Source organism: Cyprinodon tularosa, unplaced genomic scaffold, assembly GCF_016077235.1.
Source record: "Cyprinodon tularosa strain WSP-4 unplaced genomic scaffold, ASM1607723v1 ctg336, whole genome shotgun sequence".
Lineage (NCBI taxonomy): Eukaryota > Metazoa > Chordata > Actinopteri > Cyprinodontiformes > Cyprinodontidae > Cyprinodon > Cyprinodon tularosa.
Window position 1 is genome coordinate 918,119 of NW_024039048.1, and position 24,344 is coordinate 942,462.

The window sequence follows — 24,344 nt, forward strand, 5'->3', positions numbered from 1 at the left end:
TAAGATACTTTATCTCTTCTACTTGAGGCAGGAGCTTTCCTTCGTTAAGAGGGCAAGGCACCTTTTGCTGACTCAGAACCATGATTTTGGAGCTCATTCTCAAATAGGGCATTTTGCATTCTGCCCTGGTGCATGCTGTAGGTTTTGAAAGGAGCGAGCAATCAGGACCACATCATCCACAAAAAGCAGAGAAAATTCCAATCTGGTCCTTGGCTGCACCTAGAAATCCTGTCCATAAGGCTAATGAGAATGACTGGTGACAGAGGGCTGTCCTGTTGGAGTCCAACATGCACCAGGAATAGGTCAGACTTCATGCTGGTAATGCAAACTCTTGCTCTGCTTACTCCTGATGCGCTCCGACCCCCCACCCCCCATTAGGCACCATGAGAGACATGGTCCAATGCTTTCTCCAGGCTCACAAAACACATATGGATCATTTGGACAAACTGCCACGCACCCTGGAGCACTCGGCAGAGAGTATTGAGCCAGGACCAAAACCACACTGCTCCTCCTGAAGTTGAGGTTTGACATCCAGCCGGACTCCCCTTTCTAGCACTCTGGCATACATCTTCCTGGGGAGGCTGAGAGGTTTGACCCCTCTTCTAGATGGAACATACCCCCGTCCACCCTCTTATGGAGGAAACCAACCTAGTCCTACAGTCTGATGACCCTGTCCCTGACTTCAGTATCAGCCAGTCAAAATGCTTTTTTTATCTGACTCCACCATTTCACTGAATTACAGGGTCTGACCGGAAGATAATGCTTCTCTTTAGACCTTAATGTCCACAAATCAGGCCAGAAAGAATATTTAGATGTTTAAAAGGGAATTGTAGGGGACTACCCAAGGACCAGCCAAGGGCCCATCAAGTAAAGTGGGGAAATGTTGAATGGCTACTACTGTACATGTCAAACGCATCCAGAGACCAGCGGTATTCTCAGCAGCTCTTATGATTATGATTTTGATCACCATGGGGAATCCAGCCTGGATGATGAACAAATCTGACCCTGATCATCCAGTATCTGCTGCCACCAGGAAATGTCAGAGGAAATCCTCGAAAGTGTTCCTCCCACCTTCTGACAATGTCCTCAGTCACGGTTAGCAGCTCCGCACTCACACTGTAAACGGTGGTAGCGAAGGACTGCTTTCCCCTCTGGAGGCGCAGGACAGTTTGCCAGATGGCTTTGAGGCTGACTGATCAGCAATAATTGATAAACATACCATTACTCAGCATTTAAATCTCAGTCAGATCCAAAGAATGTCTGGACAAGGAAGAGAGGCTGCAAACGTTCTGGCACTTTTACATATTAGCAGGTCGTGCAAGTACCTGAAATAGGCTATAATTGCAAAACAAACAAACTAAAAGAGAGTAGCGACAAAAATTCCTTAGATAGACGTCAGAGACTCACAGGCGGCTGAAAGAAGCGTCTCAGAAGTTATTATAGAGACAGGCTGCTATGTTCTAACCTTTTTGTGATACTTTCTTAAACTTTTGTTTTATTTAATCTGATAATTGATCAGAAACACTCAAACACAAAGGATAAAGGAGAACATTTTGTAAATAGCAGAATAATTTAGTATTTTTATGCAGAGGAAAAAATGTTTTCGTTTTAATTATTATCAAACTAATCTTCCTAAACTATGGGAGGATTATTTTTCCTGTGAGAGTATGGACCATTACTGATCAGATTTCCGTGCTGATGCATCCTATTCCTCCTATCCTTACCATGCTGACTTGAGCCATCTGTCGCTCCAGCTTGGATCGCGGCACGTCGTCAAAGTAGTTCTCGGTGCTGCGCTGCCTGCGCCGTGCGTCCGCCTGCATAATGAGGTGCTGCACGTCCAGAGATCCACCGGGGACCCCCGCCGTATACGCTGCCTGGCCTACCGAAGGACTGAGCTGAGGAGGAGTGTGGTTTCCTCCAGGTTCCTGGAACAGAGCAAAGATGAGAGGTTTCATTCATTATTTCATAATGTGCTTTGCCACTTCTTCTACTGCAAGAGCAGAAAATAAAAGCACAATAATATCCCATTTATTTTTCATAATTTTTGTACTGTGTTTACAGTAACATCATTAACTAATAGAACGTAAGGAAACATGGTTCAAATTCAAAGGCTTTTTTCCTGCATAATATCATATTTGAAATAATCTATAGACAGTTTTTATTGTTTTGCAGTCTGTAATGGATCCAGTAATATAACAGAGAATATCAACCTTGTAATATAGAATAGTAACACGGGAATAGGAGCCTTTCTGGCGACCTCCATATAATATTTTTTTTCTACTAAGCTGGTTTATGTTTTTTTTTTTTTATCAGCAGTCTGCTTACACACTGGAAGATGATGAAGCTTACACTAATCATCTTAACAGAGTCATAAATTATAATCTAAGACATCAAAAATAATCTGACTTGGCTTCAATCATAAACTGTAAACACAGATTTGTAATTACCATAGGGCTGAAAAACCAGGTCATATAATAGATCCGTTACTCTACATTACTTAATCGAGTCTAACATTTTAAAGGAATGATGGCTTTACTTTTGCAACCAGACAGCAGCATGTAGTTCTCTGTGGAAAAGTCATAAATTACAAACTAGAAACATTAAGCAGCAAAAAAAATAAATTAAAAAAATAGAACTATTAATTTAATGTTAAACAATATCATATTTACAGCTTTCTCAAAGTAGTTTAGTTTTCCTTCTAGTAGCGGTTTAAATAGAGGAGAGGAAAACTAAGGAAAGGGTTGACTTTTTATGCAACACTGGAAAATTTGGGAACTTTGACAGCAGGGAGGCTTTACTTGGTTAAAAAAGGAAAGGACTACTTTTATACACAGCACTAAATTCATATTTGTTAATCACTTTATTGTTCCAAAATGGGGAAATTCACTCTCTGCATTTGACCCATCCCCTTGGGGAGCAGTGGGCTGATATTGTGCAGCGTTCGGGGAGCAGTTTGGGGATAAGAGTCTTTGCTCAGGAACCCAGAGTGCAGGCTGTGGGGATCGAATCTGGTATTTGCAACCTTCTCAGAGCACAAGCGCATTGCTCTAACCCACTAGGCCAACACTCCCCACTCCCCCATATTTACTCTGTTAATTTCCATTTTGTGTACTTATATAGTTTATAATGCATAGAGATACAAAAAAAAAACAAATAGCGCATCTGAAGTTTTGTATTTATGAACTTTAAAATCTTGCTAAAGCAAGCCTTAAAGGTACTGTTCACTGTTTTTCCAACAGTATACCGGGAAATTACTTTTGTTACACGCTGTATCTGGAGCGTGTAACAAAAGTAATTTACCTCTGGGATTATTAAAGTATTTCTGATTCTGAATCTGATATACCATCTGCTTATTTTACTCACCCGTAAGGAGATGGCCCGCGGAGGTTTTTGTGGCGTGTCGTCGTGTAGCCGATCCCCCAGTGATGCCAATATCCGCTTTCTGTGTCCAATGAGATTGATCTTCAACACCTTAACGAACACAGAGATAGAGTATTAAATAATGTTTCAGTGATTAAAAAAAAATAAAAATATTTCAACACCTTGAAAGTTAATGCTGCCAATATACAAGTTATGCAGGTACAATGTGTTTAAGATGGAAAGAATTAAGCTGCTTTGGCATAAATCAAGTGGTTCATATCTGCAGAGTCTCATTCTTAGAAAGAGAAAGTAGAGCTTCAAACACAGCAGTAAAGGTGCTAATCATCCATTTAAGGAGTGATAAAATTAAAAACCAAAGCTTGATCGACTAAACCACAAATTGGAAGGTATCTATTTGGAATAGAACTAAAGTCATCTATTATACTTTTTATTGATAAAAAAAAAAAAAAAAAGCTTAAGTAGAAGAATACTTCAGTCCCCCCACAGGAAATTGTAAAAACACCAGGTTTCTTTGTCAAAGCAGGTCTAAATGTAGTTGTTTCGACTCTCCAGTGCCTTTTCTGGTTCGTAAAGCTCCTAAAACATTTCAATAAAATAAAATGAATCATCCTCTATTTTATACGTTACTTTGTTAACTTCACTAGTGTCACTTTACCTGATGGGACATAAAGTCCCCCTTCTCTTTAGAAATGGGAACAACAGGGCAGATTGCCATATAAACTTTATTATCTTCTAAATGGCATTCTGGTTCTGTACTAAACCAAAAAACTATACCTAGAGCCATTTTCCAGCAATGTATGCAGGAATATTGTAGTCTGGGATTATTTTATTTAGAGTCCTACTATTTATGGATAGAAAACAGTCATTATTTGGAGTTCAATTTAACAGTATAGTGGACAGAAATGCAGGTAAGAAATGCCCAATCATATTAACAATAACTGTACATCCGTCTCACCATCCTACTAGTTCACCTGCTCCTCAGAGGGAACGCCTATCAAATATGCATTCACAAGCCTTGTCAACCATATGCACAGCTATATTTAGTCTGTCTGCATGCCTTCAAGACAATAACTCAAGATATTTACATTTTACTGCGAGATTCACCACTGAAATCAAAGCTCACTGGATTTATGAAGCACAATGGCGTTAGATGAGCACATACTGTACCACAGTGTGGTATGTGGGAAAACCAGTAGCTGAGGAACGATCATCCACTGTACCCTTAGAAAGTAAATTTTTTCCTATTACCATATTTTTTGTAGTTTATATAGATCTACAATTGATTTATATGTGTAGGTTTATGTGTGCATGAGTAGCATAGGGATATATTTATGTCTTTTCTTATCTCATGTAGCATCATTTCATTATGCAATGGCTGAAGTCAAATCTAGTAAACATGTTGATGATATATCAATATGTGAGAACAAACTGGATGCAGTAATTTGTTAGATTTGAGGCTATAAATGTCAAATTTGATGACTTTAGACCAAGTTTGAGTTTCCCTCACCTTAGACTTTGAAGCCTAACCTATAAGTCACTAATCGAGACAAGCTACTAAATCTGAACTCAACCTGAGAATTGATAAGTTAACTTTCATCTAATATTTGATTCTAGTTTCTGCCTAAGGTTCTTTCATAGGACCGAGTTCCCCTGAAGAGATTCTATCTGTAACCCATAAGAGACGCAAAAAACCTACATGAAACTGTGACAAGTTGGTAATTGTCTATAGGCTGACTAGAGGCCCTCATTAACCAAGCACAAAAGAGACAAAAAACACTCCAACTAAATCATCCATTCTGCCCTCGGTTATAGCCGAGCTGCTTGTGCCAGGTACTGAATTTTCTGAAGAGACAAGCAGAGACTCGGCAGCCGTCTGCAAGGATGTTGTTGGCGCCATCTGCACCTTCTGGCATCACACAGCTACACAATAAATTTCTGCAGAGTTTTATGTGGCTGCTGCTTGCTTCCAATAGGTATAAAAAAGAAAGCCTGTGTGGTTGTCTCTAGGGGAAGGCATAGTAGAATAAATCTCTGGTGAATTATTGTAAATCTGTTAAACAACGTAAAGTCTGTAAATAACCAATCACGACAAACTAGCTGGAAACTTCACTGTGCAGAACACCATTTTGAATAGGTATTGAATCTTTTTCTTTACTCAGATATTTATATTTGATTCCAGCTAAAGAAAAACTTGTATATTAAGAGAAAAAGCGCAAAATAATTTTTTACTTCTGTGTTTTTGTCTCATTGGATGTTGAGGCACCAGACCCCTGCATTTGAAAATGTCATCTACAGATTACACTTCAGTTTGACCTTTCTCCCTTTTATCAATCCTTTTTTTCTCTTCTTGGCATTTTGTCACTCACGCAAATTACAGCTTATCATAATAGCTACCGAACCAGTTGAAAAGTCATTTCTGAGAATATTTGCAGCAAAAGTAGAAAATGTCCGGGATGATGTGTATGCACCGCCAATATAAAAAGGTTATAAAATCCTGTGCCTCCTGTGGGGTTGAATCATGACTCAGTTCTCACAATCCTGTGTTATTACAGACGAATAAGCACACACAAACGCATATTAACCCCTCCAGGGGGAAAAAAAGCACAATAATTGCCCCACATGGTGTGAACTGGTGTGCTACTTGTTGCCTTATGCAACAGCCTCTACTTCAGATACACTAGAAGCCTCAACCTCAGCCTGGAGTTCAATTCTCACCATAGCAACAATGGTTGCTGCAGCAGTCACCCACACACACTCTCATCCCTCTTAAAAAAAAAATCTAAAAAAAATCAACAACAAAAAAATCAAAAAATCAGTGAGCTCTCACTCTAATGCCAGCAGCCTAAACAGTTGTTAAAAGTGTGGGGGAGAAGATTATATCGTTGCTCTACAATGGATGAGAATTAACCATTATTAAAACACACACTTAAGCCTCTGTGATGGCACACCGCAACATCAGCCTGTTTCACATTTAAATAATTATCTATGCATACGCAAGTGTTGCACTTCTGTCACCGCATACTTCTAACACAACAGCTCTTCATTAAAGCTAAACTCGATTCAAATCAATTGGAGAGATATAACCTTGATGAGGCAACGCTTTTGTTCCTGCATGACTGGGGAATAAAATAAAGCAGAGAAGTATTGTGGCTGTAAGAGGTTTTCATACTGCTTAAAGTTTTTTCCCAATTTCAACCCTGATACAATAGACCACAATAATGTTGGTCATAATTTTGAAGTGGAAGAAACAAATGTTTTATTATTCTGATTGGTTGGACGGATGGATGGACAGATGGACGTATGTACAGAGGGGTGGATGGATGGATTGATGGATGGACATATGCACAGATGGACGGATGGATGGATGATGGACTGACGGACGGGTGGATGGACGGACAGATGGACGTATGTACGGATGGGTGTATGTATGGATGGATGGATTGACGGACGGGTGGATGGACGGACAGACAGATGGACGTATGTATAGATGGATAGAAGTATTTATGGATGAATGGATGGATGGATGGTTGGATGGACAGACGGACTGGTGGATAGATGGACAGACAGATGGAAGTATGTACAGACGGATGGATGGATGTACAGTATGGATGGATCACTATTAAGTTCGTCAACCAGGACGATGACTTTTTCCCGTGACGATGACGAGACGATGACGTACATATTTTTTTCCAGAAAATAAATATGAGAATAAAAAATAATTTTCGATAACGAGACTAAGACCAGATTAAATTTACAAGCCATGGACGAATGGACATTCAAAAATGAAAATGTTTAATTAATTTGTAATTGTTAATATAAGTGTTTCTTGAAATTCACAGAAGATTACGCGTTGTTGCCCTGTTTGTCCCTACATGGCGCCTGTCCCACAGTGCCTCATGCCGCTCAGTCAGTAGTAGCACAGAGCTTATACTGGTAACTGGCAGTAGTTACCTGAGGCAAGCTCAACTACCCAGTCATGGTGTCGGGCTCGGATACGGTGTACGGTTTGTTCGAGGAGCTGGGCGAAAAACAATGCCTGGATGTATGCTGCCTTTATGTTTACAACTCGAAAGGACAACAGCCTGCATGATAATAATTGATCATGCCACCGATGACGGTGGTGGCCAAGATGTGGAGACACCGGAGGAAGGATGCCACAAAAGAGTCTGCAGGTTCAAAATGGCAGGGAAGAACACAATAATTCTCAAGCGACATCTGAGGTGCCAACATGCTGCCATATGGAAGAAGGTAAGGAATGGTTGGGCCTGTAGTAGTAGGATCGGATGGGCCTGTAGTAGTAGGATCGGGTGGGCCTGTAGTACTAGTAGGAATGGTTGGGCCTGTAGTAGTAGGATCGGATGGGCCTGTAGTAGTAGTAGAAACGGGTGGGTCAACTAGATACCTGACACAGTGACACCACAGCCAAATCAGACATGGTGGAAAGAAGGGAGGTCTGTTGCAGAGATGTTGGGAGCACCCCCAACGCACCCCCAATGTCAAAGATGTCAAAGAGCAGAAAGCCCTGGAGAACACGACAGCAAAGTGGATTGGGCGTTTTAGCCTGCATACAAGGACCATTGACCATGAAGACTTTGGGGATATGATGAAACAAGCCAACAAAAGGTTCAATGTGTACAGTGAGATATATGTTAAAAAGAGAATCAGTGTGTGGAGAAGTTCTATTCTGCACAGGGTTATATAAATAAAATAGAGAAAAAGAGAAGCAGTGTGTGGAGAAGTTCTATTATTTACAGTGTTGACTAAAATGACAAAAATTTGACTAAGACTAAAATTGATTTCTGTCACTAAATAAAAATAAAGTTGACGAAATTAATTCTGGTATGGATGGATGGATCTACGGACCGATGGGTGTATGTGCGGATGGACTGCCGTGAAAGGTCTTCAGTGTTATATTCCTTTAATTTTTTTGCTCTTTTCCAATGAATTGTCCTGTATTTCTCTCCTAAAGCATCACTGCATCTTGATGCTGCTACCATTTTTTTTTTATGGACAAGTTTAGAGTCTTGCATTTAATCCAATTTTATTTTCTGTCTCTTATGTCTAGGATACCTTTTTCCACATGGTTTCCATGTCTCCTACATGGCCAATATTCTTACTTTCTTAAACAATAGATTTCTTCAGGATACTCCTATATAAAGGCCAGATTGAAGATACGCTGGATTTGAATATTTCCGGTCAACTTAACCAAAAATGAGTTGCACCTGAAATTGTTCTTTCATTAAGTGCTGATACCATGTGTGGCCCTCTTTAACTTTAAGAACAAGTACAGAAATCAAATCCACCTTTAATAAATGAGCCACATAAAAGGTTTGGAGCAGGATTTTCTTCACAATATGTCAGAACATAGTGATAAAAAGAGTCTGAGGATCTTGGATGTGTTCCTGCACAAAGTTAACCAAGCATGCCTGGTGTTATCGCTGCAGTATTAATCTGGGATTATTGTTTACATTCATGCTACTGCCTGGATCTTATGTGTGTCTCCATTGTGCAGCAGTCAGGAAGCTGATCTTGTTAGTGACCTGCTGGCTTAGATTGAACATGTTTGATTAACAGATCAGCCCCATGCATTCAGTTAGAAATATCACTCTTATTTTTTGTAGGAGCAAAACTTTGGAATTTGTTCCAACAGCTGAAATGTTAACATTGTTGGTAAATTTATCAAAGCTTTTTTTGCTCTGAAGTCATTTAAGTTGGCAATTAGGATGTAAAACACATTATTTAAAACAGGAGGATTTGTTCTGCTGATATTCAGTGATAGAGAAAAATTGCCTATTTTATCACCTATTAGGACAAAAAAACAGAAAAAAAATCACAAGAACACGACCACAGGAAAGTGAACCTTGACAGCTTATTTTGATAAGTGAACAGTGTAGAACTAGGCGGAAAGCGTGAGACTTGGCTGCATTCACAGTGACCTCTGGCTGAGGACGCTGAAGACAAAAAGGCTTTTCTGTGTCTTACTGGAGGGGACGCTGGAGCTGGTTGGTTTACTGGAGCGTGAAACACATCGAGGGAAGCGACAGTCCAGCCGCTGTCTGTGCTCAGGCTAGCACACCGTTTTAATGATGGGAGAAGTGAATGTTTCTCCCTCTCAGCTTCTGTTTAATTTACAACAACTCGCCAAGCTATTCATCTCAATATTCTCATTTTTCTTTCCCTCCAGCTCCCTTCACTTTCTGTCCAAACTTTCTTGACCTGAAACTACCTCACTTGGCAACTCAATTTAAGTCTTCTTGAAAAGTTGATCAAAATAAAAACAGATCTGGGAGGAATGATCTTAAATATTTCTGCAGACAAAAGACAAGGCTTTGTCGTAGCATCAGTGTCTTTCACTCATCAATATAAATGGTACATCTGTGTAGCATTATAACCCCTTAACTTTGATGTGCATCCAAGGTTTGCTTTAATGTGAGATAAACAACACCTGCAGCATCTGATCCTAATGTAGTAGTTGGTGTTCAACCCTCTGAAGATTCCTGCATCGATTCCTGCAGATCAAAGAATCACTGGCCTAAGCTTTCTTTAATTACCTTGGTCAGAATGCATTACAGGACAACTGAGTGGTAGTATTGATCAGTAAATAGCTCAAGTCTGTCTGAATGCAATCTTAGAGCCTGATTGCTATGGCTTTGGCTACCATCAACTACACCAAGGTGACTTTTCTTGTATTGTAGATAACTGTTGGAAAACATTTGGCAAAAGGGCATATCCAGGCCTATCTAACACTTCACACCAAGTCATTTCATACAGTAATGTTGACATATTCATGGTCTCCTACACATCTAAGTATGGCTTGCAGAGGACAATCAAGATATTCTATTATCCAGCTATATTCCCCAAGTCCCAAGATATCTGTTTTGCTCCATGACGTTATCTAGGTGGAAAATGTCTAAAGCTTCTCTTTGGGAAGTGGTAAGCAGGTTTCTTGATCAAATGCCTGAACTATGTCAACCGACTCTTCCATTCAGATGAGCAGTAATTCTTCCTCATCTTAACCTTTAATCTTTAAGGTTGAATCCATTTAATTTGGTTTTAGCCATTTGCAATCAGGACCTCATTCTTTTAGTCATGAAAAATACCAGATGAAATAGTTGAAGGTCAGAAATGACATAGGCCATCCCTAATGAGCATAGGTGAGGTTTAAGTACAACAGAAGAACCTTTGAGACCATAGTTTAGGCTAACACAATGTGTCTGACCTCTGACTACAGGTGAGCTTTGATACCTAGAAGGACCAATGACCACAGGTGATGAACAGAAAGTCTAAAGTGGCCCTTAACGGCCTAGCCTGATGTTTAGAATGTAGAGTAAGCAACTCTACTGACCATAGTTTAGAGTTGGATTGGTGAATTAACTCTGTATTGCATCTATGTTGCACAAAATAACACATGTTGGTGCATAAAATAACATTTCTGGAGACTCCTGATAGTTTCTAACCTTATCTTTTAAAATCATCTTCTGCTGCAAGAAATTAGACCTCCAAGAGCTGAGAGAACTTTTGGATTTATGCTTTTCTCATATCAGACAAATTGTCCAAAATAAAGGATCAAAACTATGCATAAGAAGCAAAATGAGGAGGCGGAGGAACACCATGGAGTGAAGACGTGCTTCTCGAGGCTCCGCAAAAGCAGGGACAAAACATTTATTTTAAAGTACACCCCTATTTATAAATCAGCCTCGCATATGTATATAATGGTGCGCTTCTAATCCCTGGTTCATTTGACACCTTTTTTGGTCGCTAAGTCGTTTGCTTCAATAACTTTTCGTAGCAGGCCACGGTCGCCGCCTCGGACCTAGCCAGCGTGCACTAGCTTCATAGCGCTCGACCCGGGCCCTAAACAGACTGGTCTGTCACTTTCTGGTTGATCCCTTATCCCCTGCACGGTGGCACTAGGACTGATATTACTGCGGGCACGGGTGAGCATAAAAGAGTGGTTTCCATCCTTGGACGGTCCATTGTGCTAAAGCTAATTACTGGTTGCGCTCGCCCGTGTCGCTGGACTGTGACGTCATCGTCTCCGACAACTTTCTTCGGTACTGTTTGGGACCATTTTCTGTTTTAAAGTACTGCGACTCTTGTAAAATGGACAAGAGGGAGACTAAGGGACCTCGTCAGAGACGTACTACCTCTGAGACGAGCTCCGGATCGGGCGCGCTCCGGATGGATGAGACGCCGCTGGGGAGCGACAAGCGTGGATCAGATACACCGCTCAGTGAGGCAACATTCACCAAAGCACTGCAGGGTCTGAAGCAAGACATTTGTGATACTTTCGACTCGAGGATCGACTCTCTTACTCTCACATTAAGGTCAGAAATTAATTCCGTAAAGGCTGAGCTTAATGCTAATATAAACTCCATCCAGTCTCTTGTTGAAACTCAGGGAGCCACAATCAAAGAGCTCGAGGTCTCTGCTACCACTTGCAGTGATGATTTGTCCTCCCTGCAGTCCTCCGTATCTGTTTTAACGGAGGAAGTTAAACATCTAAAGGCTAAATGTGAGGATCTGGAGGGAAGATCAAGGCGTAATAATATTCGTCTCATCGGGCTGGCTGAAGGACTGGAACTGCCCAGCCCTAGAGAATTCATCTCACAGCTTCTGCGTGACCTTTTGGGATTGGAGGATGTGCCGCTTCTGGACCGGGCTCACAGGTCTAGCAGGGAAAAACCTAAAGAAGGAGCTCCACCTCGACCAATTATCATCAGAGTGCATTATTTTCATGTAAAGGAACTGATTCTGCGCCGGGCAGGAGCTGCTGCACCTCTTCTCTATCAGGGCAGGAAAATTTTTATCTTTCCAGACTTTACGTCATCAGTGGCCAAAAAACGCTCACAGTTTGGGAATGCCAAACGTCTCCTACACTCGTGCCCTGGTGTTAAGTTTGGCCTGTTCTATCCTGCTGAGTTAAGAATCACACTGCCAAATGGAGCTGTGCGCAAGTTTTCCGACCCCGAAGCTGCCACAGACTTGATTAAGAAACTGGGAGGGGGTGCTCCTTCTGACTAATAACTGTGATTTGGTTTGAGGCTGATGTTCGTTATTTCTGATTTATATCCGTGATATGGTAACTTAACTGCAGGGGTTTTTTCTTTTTTTTTTCTCTCCCTTTTTTTTATTTTTTTTATTATTATTATTTTTTTTTTATTTATTTATTTATTTTTTTTACATATTTGATTCTAATCATTTTCTTATCTTATTTACGATCTTTTATTTATTTTTGTTTAATTCTTTTTTTATACTATTATACTACTTATATTTTACTAAAATCTCCCCCTTTTTTTTTTTTTTTTCTCTATCCTTATTACTGATTTATTTCCTATATATAATTTATTTGTTTATTTATATTTCTGTGTATGTATGGGTGTGTAGATGCATATATATTTATACACTTAATTAGATAATATAATTTGACCCATTTATTTTTGTTCCTGCTTTGCACTGGTGGGAGCTTGAGTTCTACTGGGTCCGTGGATGCTTGGGAAGAGGTATCTAGTAGTTAGCAAAAGGGGGTATGCGCGCATCTTGTTTGGGAAGATGCTTCAGCAATCAGGGGTAAGTTCTAATGTTCTTGTTTTGTCGTACTGTTTTTTATATGTTATTTGGTCTTTAAGTGCTATCAATGGGTCATCCTTTACACAGATTGATGGATGTCACAATCTAATCGTGATAATTTACTAAAGGGTCAGGTTTTCAAGTTTTGTAGCTGGAATTGTAAGGGTTTAAATCAACCCATTAAAAGGAGTAAAGTGCTCCATCACTTACAGCATTTGGGTGCTCAAATTGTTTTTTTACAAGAAACCCACTTGAAAATTTCAGATCATTCTAGACTCCGGAGGGGCTGGGTTGGCCAAATGTATCATTCAACTTTTCAAGGAAAATCTCGAGGTGCTGCTATTTTAATTCACAAATCAGTACCATTTGTATCTTCTAACATTATTACTGATCCTAATGGTAGATACATTATTGTTTGTGGGAGCATCTTTAATACAAAATTAGTTTTGGCTAATGTGTACGCACCGAATTGGGACGATTATAATTTTTTTAATTCCTTTTTCACCAAGATTCCAGATTTATCTTCACATTTTCTTATCTTGGCTGGCGATTTGAACTGTTGGCTGGGCCCTTTGGACCGGTCATCAAACAATATTAACAGACAATCACACTCTTCCAAAGTTGTTAATAATTTTCTTAAAGAATTCTCAGTTATTGATGCCTGGCGCTTTCTTAACCCTACTCGTAAAGAATATACATTTTTCTCCCCAGTTCACCATACATACACTCGTATTGATTACATTCTTTTGGACAGCCGTCTGATACCGCATATCCGGTCTTGTTCTCACAATGCCATTGTAATTTCAGATCATGCTCCTGTGACATTGGACCTGGTGTTGGGAGGTGGTTCTCCTTCTGTTGTTCCTTGGCGCTTAAACACACGTCTGCTGTCTGATGATAAGTTTGTTGCCTTTGTTACTTCAAAAATAGACTTCTTCATTGCTACAAATGATACTCCAGGTACATCACCCTCTCTCTTGTGGGAGACTTTTAAGGCTTTTATACGAGGACAGATTATATCCTACAGTAGTTTCGAAACTAAACAGAGAAAGGCAAGGTTGTCAGAACTTACAACTCGAATTCTGCAGTTGGATGAACTATACGCAGCTTCCCCTTCACCCGAGGCATACAATTTTAGGTTGTCTTTACAGGCAGAGTTTGACCGATTGGCATCAGTACAAGTGGAGGAGATGCTTTTGAAGTCGCAGCACGCCCAATATGAATATGGTGACAAGGCCAGTAAATTACTTTCTCACCAACTTCGTAACGCGTCAACAAAACATTTTATCCCACAGATCAAAACTCACAATCGCATTTCTTCGGATCCACAAATAATTAATAACCAGTTCCAAGAATTTTATTCGTCATTATACGTGTCTGAATGTCCATTTGATATTTTGTCTCTGGACTCTTTCTGTGATAACCTTGTTTTTCCTGTACTAGATCGAACTTATAGTCTTAAAATGGAAGAGCCCTTGACAGTAAAAGAAGTTCTACGTGCTCTTAATATTATGCAAAGTTCAAAATGCCCAGGACAGGATGGATTTCCTGTCGAATTTTATAAAAAATTCAGTCTTAAATTGGCTCCCCTCCTGCTGAACATGTTTAGGCACTCATTTGAAAATGGAACTCTCCCACCATCCTTGTTACAGGCTTCTATTTCTGTGATCCTGAAGAAGGATAAAGATCCTTTGTCTTGTGGCTCCTATCGCCCAATTTCCCTTTTAAATGTTGACTATAAAATTCTCGCCAAACTTTTAGCCCTCCGTTTAGAAACTGTCTTGCCGTCTTTGATCAGTCCTGACCAGACTGGATTTATTAAGGGGAGATATGCCTTCTCCAATGTTAGACGGTTATTTAATGTGCTCTATAACCCCACAGATTCTTGTGAAGCTGAATTTGTGATTAGTCTTGATGCGGAGAAGGCGTTTGACAGAGTGGAGTGGGGTTACCTTTTTTATGTACTTCGACGTTTTGGATTTGGTAATAAGTTTATTTCATGGATAAAGCTCTTATACACCTCCCCGCTGGCCTCTGTCAAAACAAATTCCATTTATTCTAAATACTTTCCTCTTTTCAGAGGCACTAGACAGGGGTGTCCCATGTCCCCATTACTTTTTGCAATAGCTATAGAGCCATTGGCCATCTCACTTAGATCCAATATACATTTAAGTGGGGTCACAAGATCAGGCATTGAACAACGGCTTTCCTTGTACGCCGACGACTTGCTTCTCTATATTTCTAAACCAGCCTCTTCAGTCCCTATTGTACTTTCAACTCTTGACCAATTTAGCCGCGTCTCTGGCTATAAACTAAACCTTGGCAAAAGTGAAATTTTTCCATTGAATTCGGTGGCTCGAAAATATTCACTTGCTTCTCTCCCATTTAAGGTTGCCCTTGATGGTTTTACTTATTTAGGGGTTAAGGTCAAAAGTAAATTTTGCGAACTTTTTAAATTTAATTTTGAGCCGTTGGTGGACAAGGTCAAACAAGACCTAGATAGATGGTCTTTGCTTCATTTATCTGTTGCTGGGAGAATTAATGCGATTAAAATGAACGTGCTTCCCAAGTTTTCTTTTCTCTTTCAGTGTGTCCCTGTTTTTATCCCCGTTTCTTTCTTTAGCAAACTGGACCAAATCATCACTAGATTTATTTGGGATCATAAACCCTCTAGAATTCGTAAATCATATCTTAGGAGACCAAAAAGTATGGGTGGAATGGCATGGCCGGACTTTATGTTTTATTATTGGGCATCCAATATTAGAATTCTTAATTATTGGTTAAAGGCAAATGATTTTGACAGTGCCCCGGCTTGGTTGGATTTGGAAACCTCATCCTGTATACGATCGTCCTTGTCTGCTTTAGTTTATGCTCCCAAATTGCTATCAGGTGCTGAAATTCCAAACAACAAAATGGTGAGGGTGACTCTGAAAATTTGGTTTCAGTTCCGCCGCTATTTTAAATTAAACTTTTTTTCTTTACAATCTCCTATCTTTAAGAACCCTTTATTCCGGCCCTCTATGATGGATAGTGCTTTCTCCATTTGGTTCTCTCATGGTATCAAAAGCTTTGGTGACCTCTATGAGGAGGGTACATTCGTCTCCTTCGATCAGCTTTCTGCAAAATTTGACCTCCCAAAGAGCCACTTTTTTCGTTACCTACAGGTCCGAAGTTATTTTAAGGAAAAAACTTCTCTCTTTCCCTCTAAACCTCCTGTGAATGATTTGGATATACTTTTGTCACCTCCCCCACCGAAAAAGGGTCTTATTTCATGTTTGTATGAGAGATTGTGCTGTCTTCGTGAGTCCCCAATTCTCTCAATCAAAGCGGCATGGGAGGAGGACTTGGGTTTTCTGTTTTCAGATGACTTGTGGGATAAAATCCTTTACCGTGTACATGGTTCGTCACTGTGTGCCAGACATGGACTAATTCAGTGTAGGGTCCTGCATCGCACTCACTGGACTAAGGCCAGGCTTTCTAAAATATACCCAAACGTTAGCCTGGAGTGTGATCGTTGCCATCAAACACCTGCCTCACTGATCCATATGTTTTGGTCATGCCCATCACTCAAGCAATATTGGACAAACATTTTTGCAGCCTTGTCTGAAGTAGTTCATATGTCCATCCAGCCTGATCCCTTAACTGCATTGTTTGGTGTACTTTATGAGATGGTTTCTTTGTCAAGACTTAAGGCTGATCTGGTGTCATTTCTCACTCTGTTGGCGAGGCGTAGAATATTGCTGTGCTGGAAATCAGCTTCACCTCCCTCATTTGAAATCTGGATTAAAGATGCTTTACACTTTAGTAAACTTGATAAGATTAAATTTACCCTACGAGGTTCCACAACTAAATTTTTAAAGATTTGGCAACCGTTTTTTGATTTTATTCAGACATTGCCGTCCCGTATGGTGCCCAACTAAGTTTTCCTTTTGCCTGACCTTTCTATTTGCATTATCATATTATTTATCAAATTATTTATTCTGTCATTAATACCCATTGATGCACTTTTTTTCTTAAATCCTTCCCCCCCCCTTTTTTTTTTTTGTCTCACTATTTGGGAAGGCTTATCCATGTGTACTGTACGACTTATGTTCGGTTCTGTTATAGAAAAAAAGTCTACATATCTTGTTCTTATATTTTTGCACACTTTGTATTTTGACGTTAAAACCTAATAAAAAGATTAAAAAAAAAAAAAAAAAAAAAAAAAAAGAAGCAAAATGACTATAATCAGAATACCATATGTACCGTTAGAAAGATCAGGACTGTTCAATCCAGCCTTAAAGAGTAGTCAATAAACTTCAATAAACGGTTCACTATCAGGCCTCTGCAGAACCTTATAACATATTAAGGAGGTCATTTATTAAGGAGGTCATTCGTTTATTATTCATGATTGATGGAGAGAGGATTTATCTAAAACATGGAAGACACTGGCATTGGAGAGCTAGAATTAAACAGTTTTCTTGTGCGAATGAATGAATGAACTGCTATCAAACTATAGATATCTCTGAACAGTGCGATAAACTAGGGTGACCAAATGTCCACTTTTTACATTATGTCCCAGGCGTCTGGAGGGGGATCATAAATTCATGAACACGTCAAGTTTTCATGATGTTTCATGGTACTATAATCGTTTTCTTAAATCGATTGGCGCGTTGCACAGAATACTACGGTACTTTGTTGTCCGAAGTAATTCTCACACACAAAGGTAGCAGAGCAACCAACATCGGACACAAAATGCGAAAGTGCGGCTTCACAGATGAACTGCAAAAAAAAATTTTTGCATGTACCGTCCCATTCGCCACAAGTGGAAGGCCGAATGCACCGTGTGCAAAACTGGCACTTATTTTTAAAGGAAAAGTCCGGTCATATTCAGAATTGAAATGTCTGAAAGTACTTGAGATATTAAATTATTACATACTGTTCAAAAAATGATGTGTTTTTAATTGAGAGTGATTTCATTTGAATGTGCTTTACTGGAGACATCCCTGTTTGTCAAAGAACACTACTGCCACCTACTGGTTTGTGAGGTCACGGTGCAGTATCGGCTGTTGAGCAAGTCCCAGTGCTGTATCTGGTGTTTTTCACAATACGCTATTGTTCAAGTCATCTTGAAAACGTTCCTTTTTGAAATGTTGGCTACATATTACGTGTAATTTCTCTGGCCAGAAGTTCAACGGCAAATCCTCCCTCTTGAAGTTGGCAATCTAACGACCAGGACGGCAGTAACCTGTCCATGAAGGATCATGAATTGGAAAGGTGATGTAACAAATTTGTTTTTCAGTTTTACCCAATGAATTACAACATCCAACCGTCATGCACGTGTGTATTGTCTGTTAACTATAGTCCAACGAATTTCAATGGTGAAGTCCTCTCAAAATCTAAAATATTTGCTGTTGATTGCAGATGTGTCAAGTAATTCCCATTGATTTTGCTTGTAAAGCGGGGAGAATGGCACTAGGCTAACTGCACCGTCACTACCAGAAGATGTCAGGAGTGAGGTGTTACTATATTTGGGCAGAAATAGCCAGTCCCGGACTCGGTGTTCACGAAGAAAATTATTGTTCTTATGTTTTTACTGATTAATGCTAAATTCATTAAATCAATGAGTGCGTATTAGTTTTAGCTATAGATAATGATCCATTGATTATTCCTTGCTGATCGGACTTTTCCTATTAGTCTCTAATTAAGGTGCTGGACATTTAAAAGCTCACATAGACACTGAAAAACATAAAAAAGCTGTGCGAGTTGAGAGCTACTCTGCAAAATTGACAGAGTACTTTGTTAGATCTGGATGCTGTAACGAGGTAATTTGTTGAAACTGTATTTTCTAATACAGAAGAGGTCATATTCTGAACATTATTTGATTTTGTATAAGTTACAGATTTTGTTTTACTACAGGAGTTCTTTTTTTTTTTACCATTTAGCTATAATAACGCATGTCCATTAACCTCCGAGAAGTCTGTCAGAATCCTTTCAAAATCAAAATGTGTCACCCTAAAAAATAAACAGTTGGATAGAAGTGAGTTTCAAGATAAATCTTCATGAATGACGAGTGGGTTTAAATCTCTGAGTTTGGGGTTATGAACTGAAAGATGTTCATGTGAATCTAGATTGTTTCTATCTGAGACGTATAACCTCCCAGAATCCTGCATAAGTTTTAGAACTATGCTCTGAAATTCAAAGGGAAAGTCTTTATTTTTCTGTGTTGTACAAAATTATTTAATTATATATATTTTGAATAATACAAAACTTCTAAAACCTTAGATAAGATTAAAACGAGTATTTTATGTCTGTAGAAAAGCATTGATCAGATTGTTTTTTTCTACTTATTAGTTGTGTATTAATAAAACTAATTTACAGAAACAATACTTGTCTCATTTCTTACCCCAGTTATTGACATTTCCCCGACTCTAAATGCTTAATCACAGCCACGCTCCCTCTCGTTCCTTTTCTTATTGTTCCTTGGAGCCTTCCGGCTGGAATGATTAGTATTGATTCGTCTGTTCTCACAAGTTACCGCACACAAAAGCTCCAAGACAACATATATCCCCCTGAAGAAAAGCAGCGCTAAGCTTGTTTAACCTCATGACAATGATCTTCACACTTTGTCCCGATATTCCACTGCAGCTGCTGCTAAAGGGGCATGCATTAAGCAAACAATCCAAATATACAAGTTAAAAGCTCACAGATATACATCATTCTAGTGAAGATTACTGATGGGAAACTAGAGACTGCTGGTTTCTTAGCAACCAGAGGGAAGTTAGGGGTAAATGTGTAAAAAATATGCCGCAGGAACCAATGGGATGGGTTGTTTGACTGCTGCTAGAACAGACAGCCAATGAAATCTGGCTGTTAATAAGTCTGCCTACATGGAGACAGATATATCTCCATTAATAGCACGAGAACTGTAACTATGACTTGAAGAACAGACCGTGTGTGTTTGAGTGTATAATACGAGTGTGCGCACAAACAGAGCCGAATGCTGCAGGATCTTCACTGCAAGGAGAGATCTTAAAGCGGGCACCATACTGTATACAGATGAGCTCATGAATTCCCAGTAAGATTGAAGGAAATGGTCTATGATAGTTCCCTGGGTTAATAAATGCTTCAAAGCCCCACACTGGATCCAATTGCCACACTGCAGGGAAGCAGGAAAAGCTCCCCTAGGGTGCTAAGCTGTGCATGTGCTTCAGTGTATTTAGAAAAGCACAAAACTAACCAAAACCTAAAGCATCAGAGTTTAACCTTTATGGTCAATCCACAAAAAAGCAAAAGCCAGTTAGTGTGGTCTCTAAAACCTTTTTCAATGGAAGCTTTAATTTCAACTTCTATGCTGTCATTTTGGTGCATTTTTTGAAAAGCAAAAGGGGGTTTAGTTGGAAGATATTTACTATGTGGTGGTTCTGCAGCGTACATTCAGCAGCTGCTTGCAGTCAGAGTCAGTGAAGCATTAAACATACATTACAAGCAAAATTTTATGCTGGAAAAGGGGAAAGGTACTGTACATTAGAAGGTTAATGAGAGGCATGTTGTGGCCATATGGTCACTTGTAAAGTCTATGCAGGGTGATGCTGCTGCAAAGAACTTCAGGATTATCTGTGAATCATAGAAAAACTATTTTTTATCATAAAATACAAAAAATAGGAAAGAAAACTTATTGACAGCATGGATAAGCTACTATGTGTAGGTTTGACGTGCAATAATATACATTGCTATTTGAGAGGAGTAAATAAGGAAGAGTTTATATGGAATTTTTGAGACCTACTATAAATGAGGTCAGATCAAAGCGGTTTAAAGAAGCTGACAGTGTTGACAAATCAGACCCAGAAAATCTGTGTCCCAGGATGCCTTTTAAATCATCCTGAAAACTACTGGAAAAAAAAAATCTCTCTGATAATCTGCTATGTTTTCACCTCACTGGTGTGTTTCTCAACAGCTGGCTGAGTGAAAAATGTCTCCCTTTCCTTCCTCCTGCTGGGACGTGTCTCATCCTTCCCTTTATTCACCTCCCAAAAGGACCAACTGTACTTTCCTTTACTCTCTAACTTCAGTGTTGCTTTGTTCACTTTCATAACTTTATAGAACATGTTCATACAGGCTAAAAAAAGTGAAATTCTTTGTTTTATAACAGATAAAGTAAAATGTCCCCCTGTGACCTATAGACTGAACTCTATGAGCTCATCTGATTTAAATACGCCTCATAACAAACTATTATAATTACATAGAAAATGTTATTTACCTTGACTATATTGTTGGTTAGAATTTATTGAATCCATGCATATCTTGGTAGAACAAACAAACACAAGTAGATTCAACCTTAGTGTTATGGGTTTTTTTTTTATATTGTTAACTGCTTTGAAGGCTAACATGGCTATTTTTAAATAATAATTTAAAAAAAGCACATTCTGTAAGCATTACAGCTTAAATCTAAAGTCTAACAACAAAGGCAGATATTAAAGTGTAGCCCGCCGCTCTGAAATATGTATCACTGAACTATTAGAGAAACAGCAGGATTTCCTGTCCATGAGAACAGCCCATTGAATAATTAAGAAGTCCTGAAATTTATCAGCAGGAGACGAAGAGCAAAAACTTGTGCAGTGATGGATTATTGCATCATAAAGCCAACATCTAAGCATTGATATTTCAATGCAAACCCTGCATAGTACTAAAGCACACCACCACTTGAATGCACAGTCAGTAAATTAGCCCAGTCAGCTGTGGAGGCTGAGTGCCCTGGACCAGTTTGGTGTTGTAATCATCTCAGCCTCAATGAGGAAAGAGATTAAAGACAAATGAAACAAGAAGCAGTATCTAGATTAACAGTATCTGGTTGTCACAGCTCTATGTTATCCCCGTTTCCCATCTTATCCCAACCAGCCTACCTCTTCTCCTTCTTGACGAAAGCTGAGCAGCAGTTCACTTCCCTCCTCTTATTTCCTCCTGACCGCTGCTTTGTTGCCGTGCAGGACAAGTGTTTGTTTTTTCTCCCTCTCTTCTCTCCCTTATCCACTCTGTCCTATCTTTACTCCTCGCCTCCTCACCACCAGCTTTGTCTTCCTTTCTCTCACTCCTCTCTGCAGATCTCCAGTGCTCAACAACTCCTCCTCTTTCTTCAGCTTGCGGCAGCAGGGCTACATCTCTTACATGTCTCTGCCTGAGCTCTTGCTTTCTCTCTCTGCTGCACGCACAATCCCTCTCCCCGCGCTCTCTCTTTCTACTAGGTTTACATTCACCCTCCTCCTCGCTAGACGATCACTATGGAGACACTGAGCTTTGACTGAGGCAAGCTCGTGCTCGCAAGGAGTGGTAGCTCATCTGTTTTGTGTGCCGAGTAGAAAGAGTTCAGCAACATTAAAACCATAAACATTTGGGAGCTTTATTGATGTTAAATTGGAATACCTGAGCTGGGAAAAACCATTTACCTCCTTAAAGATTAAATCTGTTGTTTGATTTTTTTTGTGTGTGTCTCAAATTTTAGATATTTTTTATCCCCAAATAGTGCAAGAAACAGTTCCTGATTCTCTTTTTATCATGAAAAAATAAGCTTTTCAAACCACACTGGACATGTAAAAAAAAGTTACTCTAAAAAGGGATTGTCCCATCCTTGGCAGCAACAGCTTAAAATAAGTTTTTTCAGGTCGTACAGGAGGACTGTGCCCCACTTTTCTTTGCAGTTTTGTTTTAATTAAGCAACATAGGAAGGTGTGAGAAGGGAAAATCTAAGGTTATTTGGATTGACAATCCTCTCTAAAACCTTATTTTATTTTATTTTTTTAAGCTATTGCTGTTTGGATCATTCTTGTACTGCTTTATGACAAACATATTCCTGATCTCTAGGTCTAAATTGATGGAGTAATGCTGAAAGTGGAAGTTTAGCTCTGTTCCAAGTTTTCTCTGTTTGTGGATAACTGCTTATCCACAAACAGAGAAAGCCTTGAAAATGGCTTCATATCCCTTCCTACACAGATAAACTTCAGTGACTGTGGTTGAATTTCTTTGTGTCTCTTGACCTACTTCATGATGATTGGTGGGTTCTATTTCAGTGATATTCGGATTCTACATATTATGTGTTCACAGTTCAACAAGGAAGGACATATCTTCCCCCATGCAACCAAGCTTTTTTGGTAGTTTTCCCTTCCATTAATTCACAAATTCCCACATTTTATTTAGCTTATCTGTGTCTGACATAAAAATAAGATAATCTGAAAGAAAAAATTATGACAAACACAGGAATATTTCAAGTAATGAACACTTCTACAGCAGCACTGCATATGATAAACAGCAGCTTGAGGGTTAAATAAATCTCCAGCCATCCTTTTCATTATAATTCAGATTAACTGGATTTGAAAATGTCAAACAATTCATAGCTAATTAAAACATTCAAACAACTCTTGATTATAATTAAACCAAACTCTAGACTCATACCATGCTGAGCTTAAATGCTTTTACTTTGAAATGTTCCAGATTGAACAGGCGAAGGACATAATTATAGTTAAGGCTGATTTTTTAATTATTCTACAAGCCGCTAAAGGGAACCATGGTAAATACAGATTTCTCTTTAAAAAGTACAACACAACTTTTTTTTTTTTTTTACATACTGAAGCATTAATTTTAACAACAACTCAATTCGATTTGATAAACAATGACTTGAATTTTCTTTTATAAAAACAGACCTGTCTCCCTAGTAAAGAGCTGGAACTGAAGTATCTACGAAGCAGAATCTAAAAATAAATTAAGATAATAAAACCACAACTCTCTCACAAATTATTTTTGCACACTTCAAAGTATAATCTGCTCCATATCATAATTTTATTTTTTTTTTCATGAAAACTAAAAAAGATATGAAAGAAAAACATAGCATTTAAAGCTACATATCTAGCTGGTAAATAATTAATTTACTTATTATTTTAACTATTTAAAGGAGCCTTTAGTCTGACAACAGTAAAAAAAAAAAAAAAGGAAAAAAAGAAAGTATATTCAGATATCAGGCCTACGTTCCCTAATCCCCTATGCTCTATAACTGACAGGGTTGGATTCCTTAGAATAAAATCTAGCACATTTTTTACAAATATAAAAACTGAGTCTTATGCATGGTGCGTTTACTGATTGGAAAACTAAAAAAGTTTCAGCGTCTGGCCCTAACGTTCACTAATCTGAGTCTGCTAAGCTTAAACTTTTTTTTTTTTTTTTTTTTTTTTTTTTAAGCATCCAAGTTAAATTCTCAAATAGCTGCAAATTATTAGCCTTTTTTTAGCCTTCCTTGAAGAAATTAAGTGGGACTTCAGTTCTTTCCATTTTCATTTTTTAGTTGCGTTATGAGCACACATGCTTGGGCAACGTACAGGAATTACCTCAGAATGCTGAAAATTCCCTGTTATCCCATCATCAAC

At 39.0% G+C, this 24,344-nt stretch overlaps 1 protein-coding gene across 6 annotated transcripts in view; it reads right to left on the bottom strand.

Moving 5' to 3' along the window:
* The window catches only part of anks1b (ankyrin repeat and sterile alpha motif domain containing 1B), a 296,256-nt gene that overhangs the window by 23,364 nt on the left and 248,548 nt on the right, over nucleotides 1-24,344 (bottom strand). For all 6 annotated transcript variants that reach the window (XM_038294207.1, XM_038294206.1, XM_038294209.1 and 3 more), the window contains 2 exons: nucleotides 3,367-3,474; nucleotides 1,725-1,928 (listed from right to left, as the gene is read on the bottom strand). In XM_038294207.1, the coding sequence (XP_038150135.1) occupies nucleotides 1,725-1,928; nucleotides 3,367-3,474 (312 nt within the window). The remainder of the gene's footprint in view (nucleotides 1-1,724; nucleotides 1,929-3,366; nucleotides 3,475-24,344) is intronic.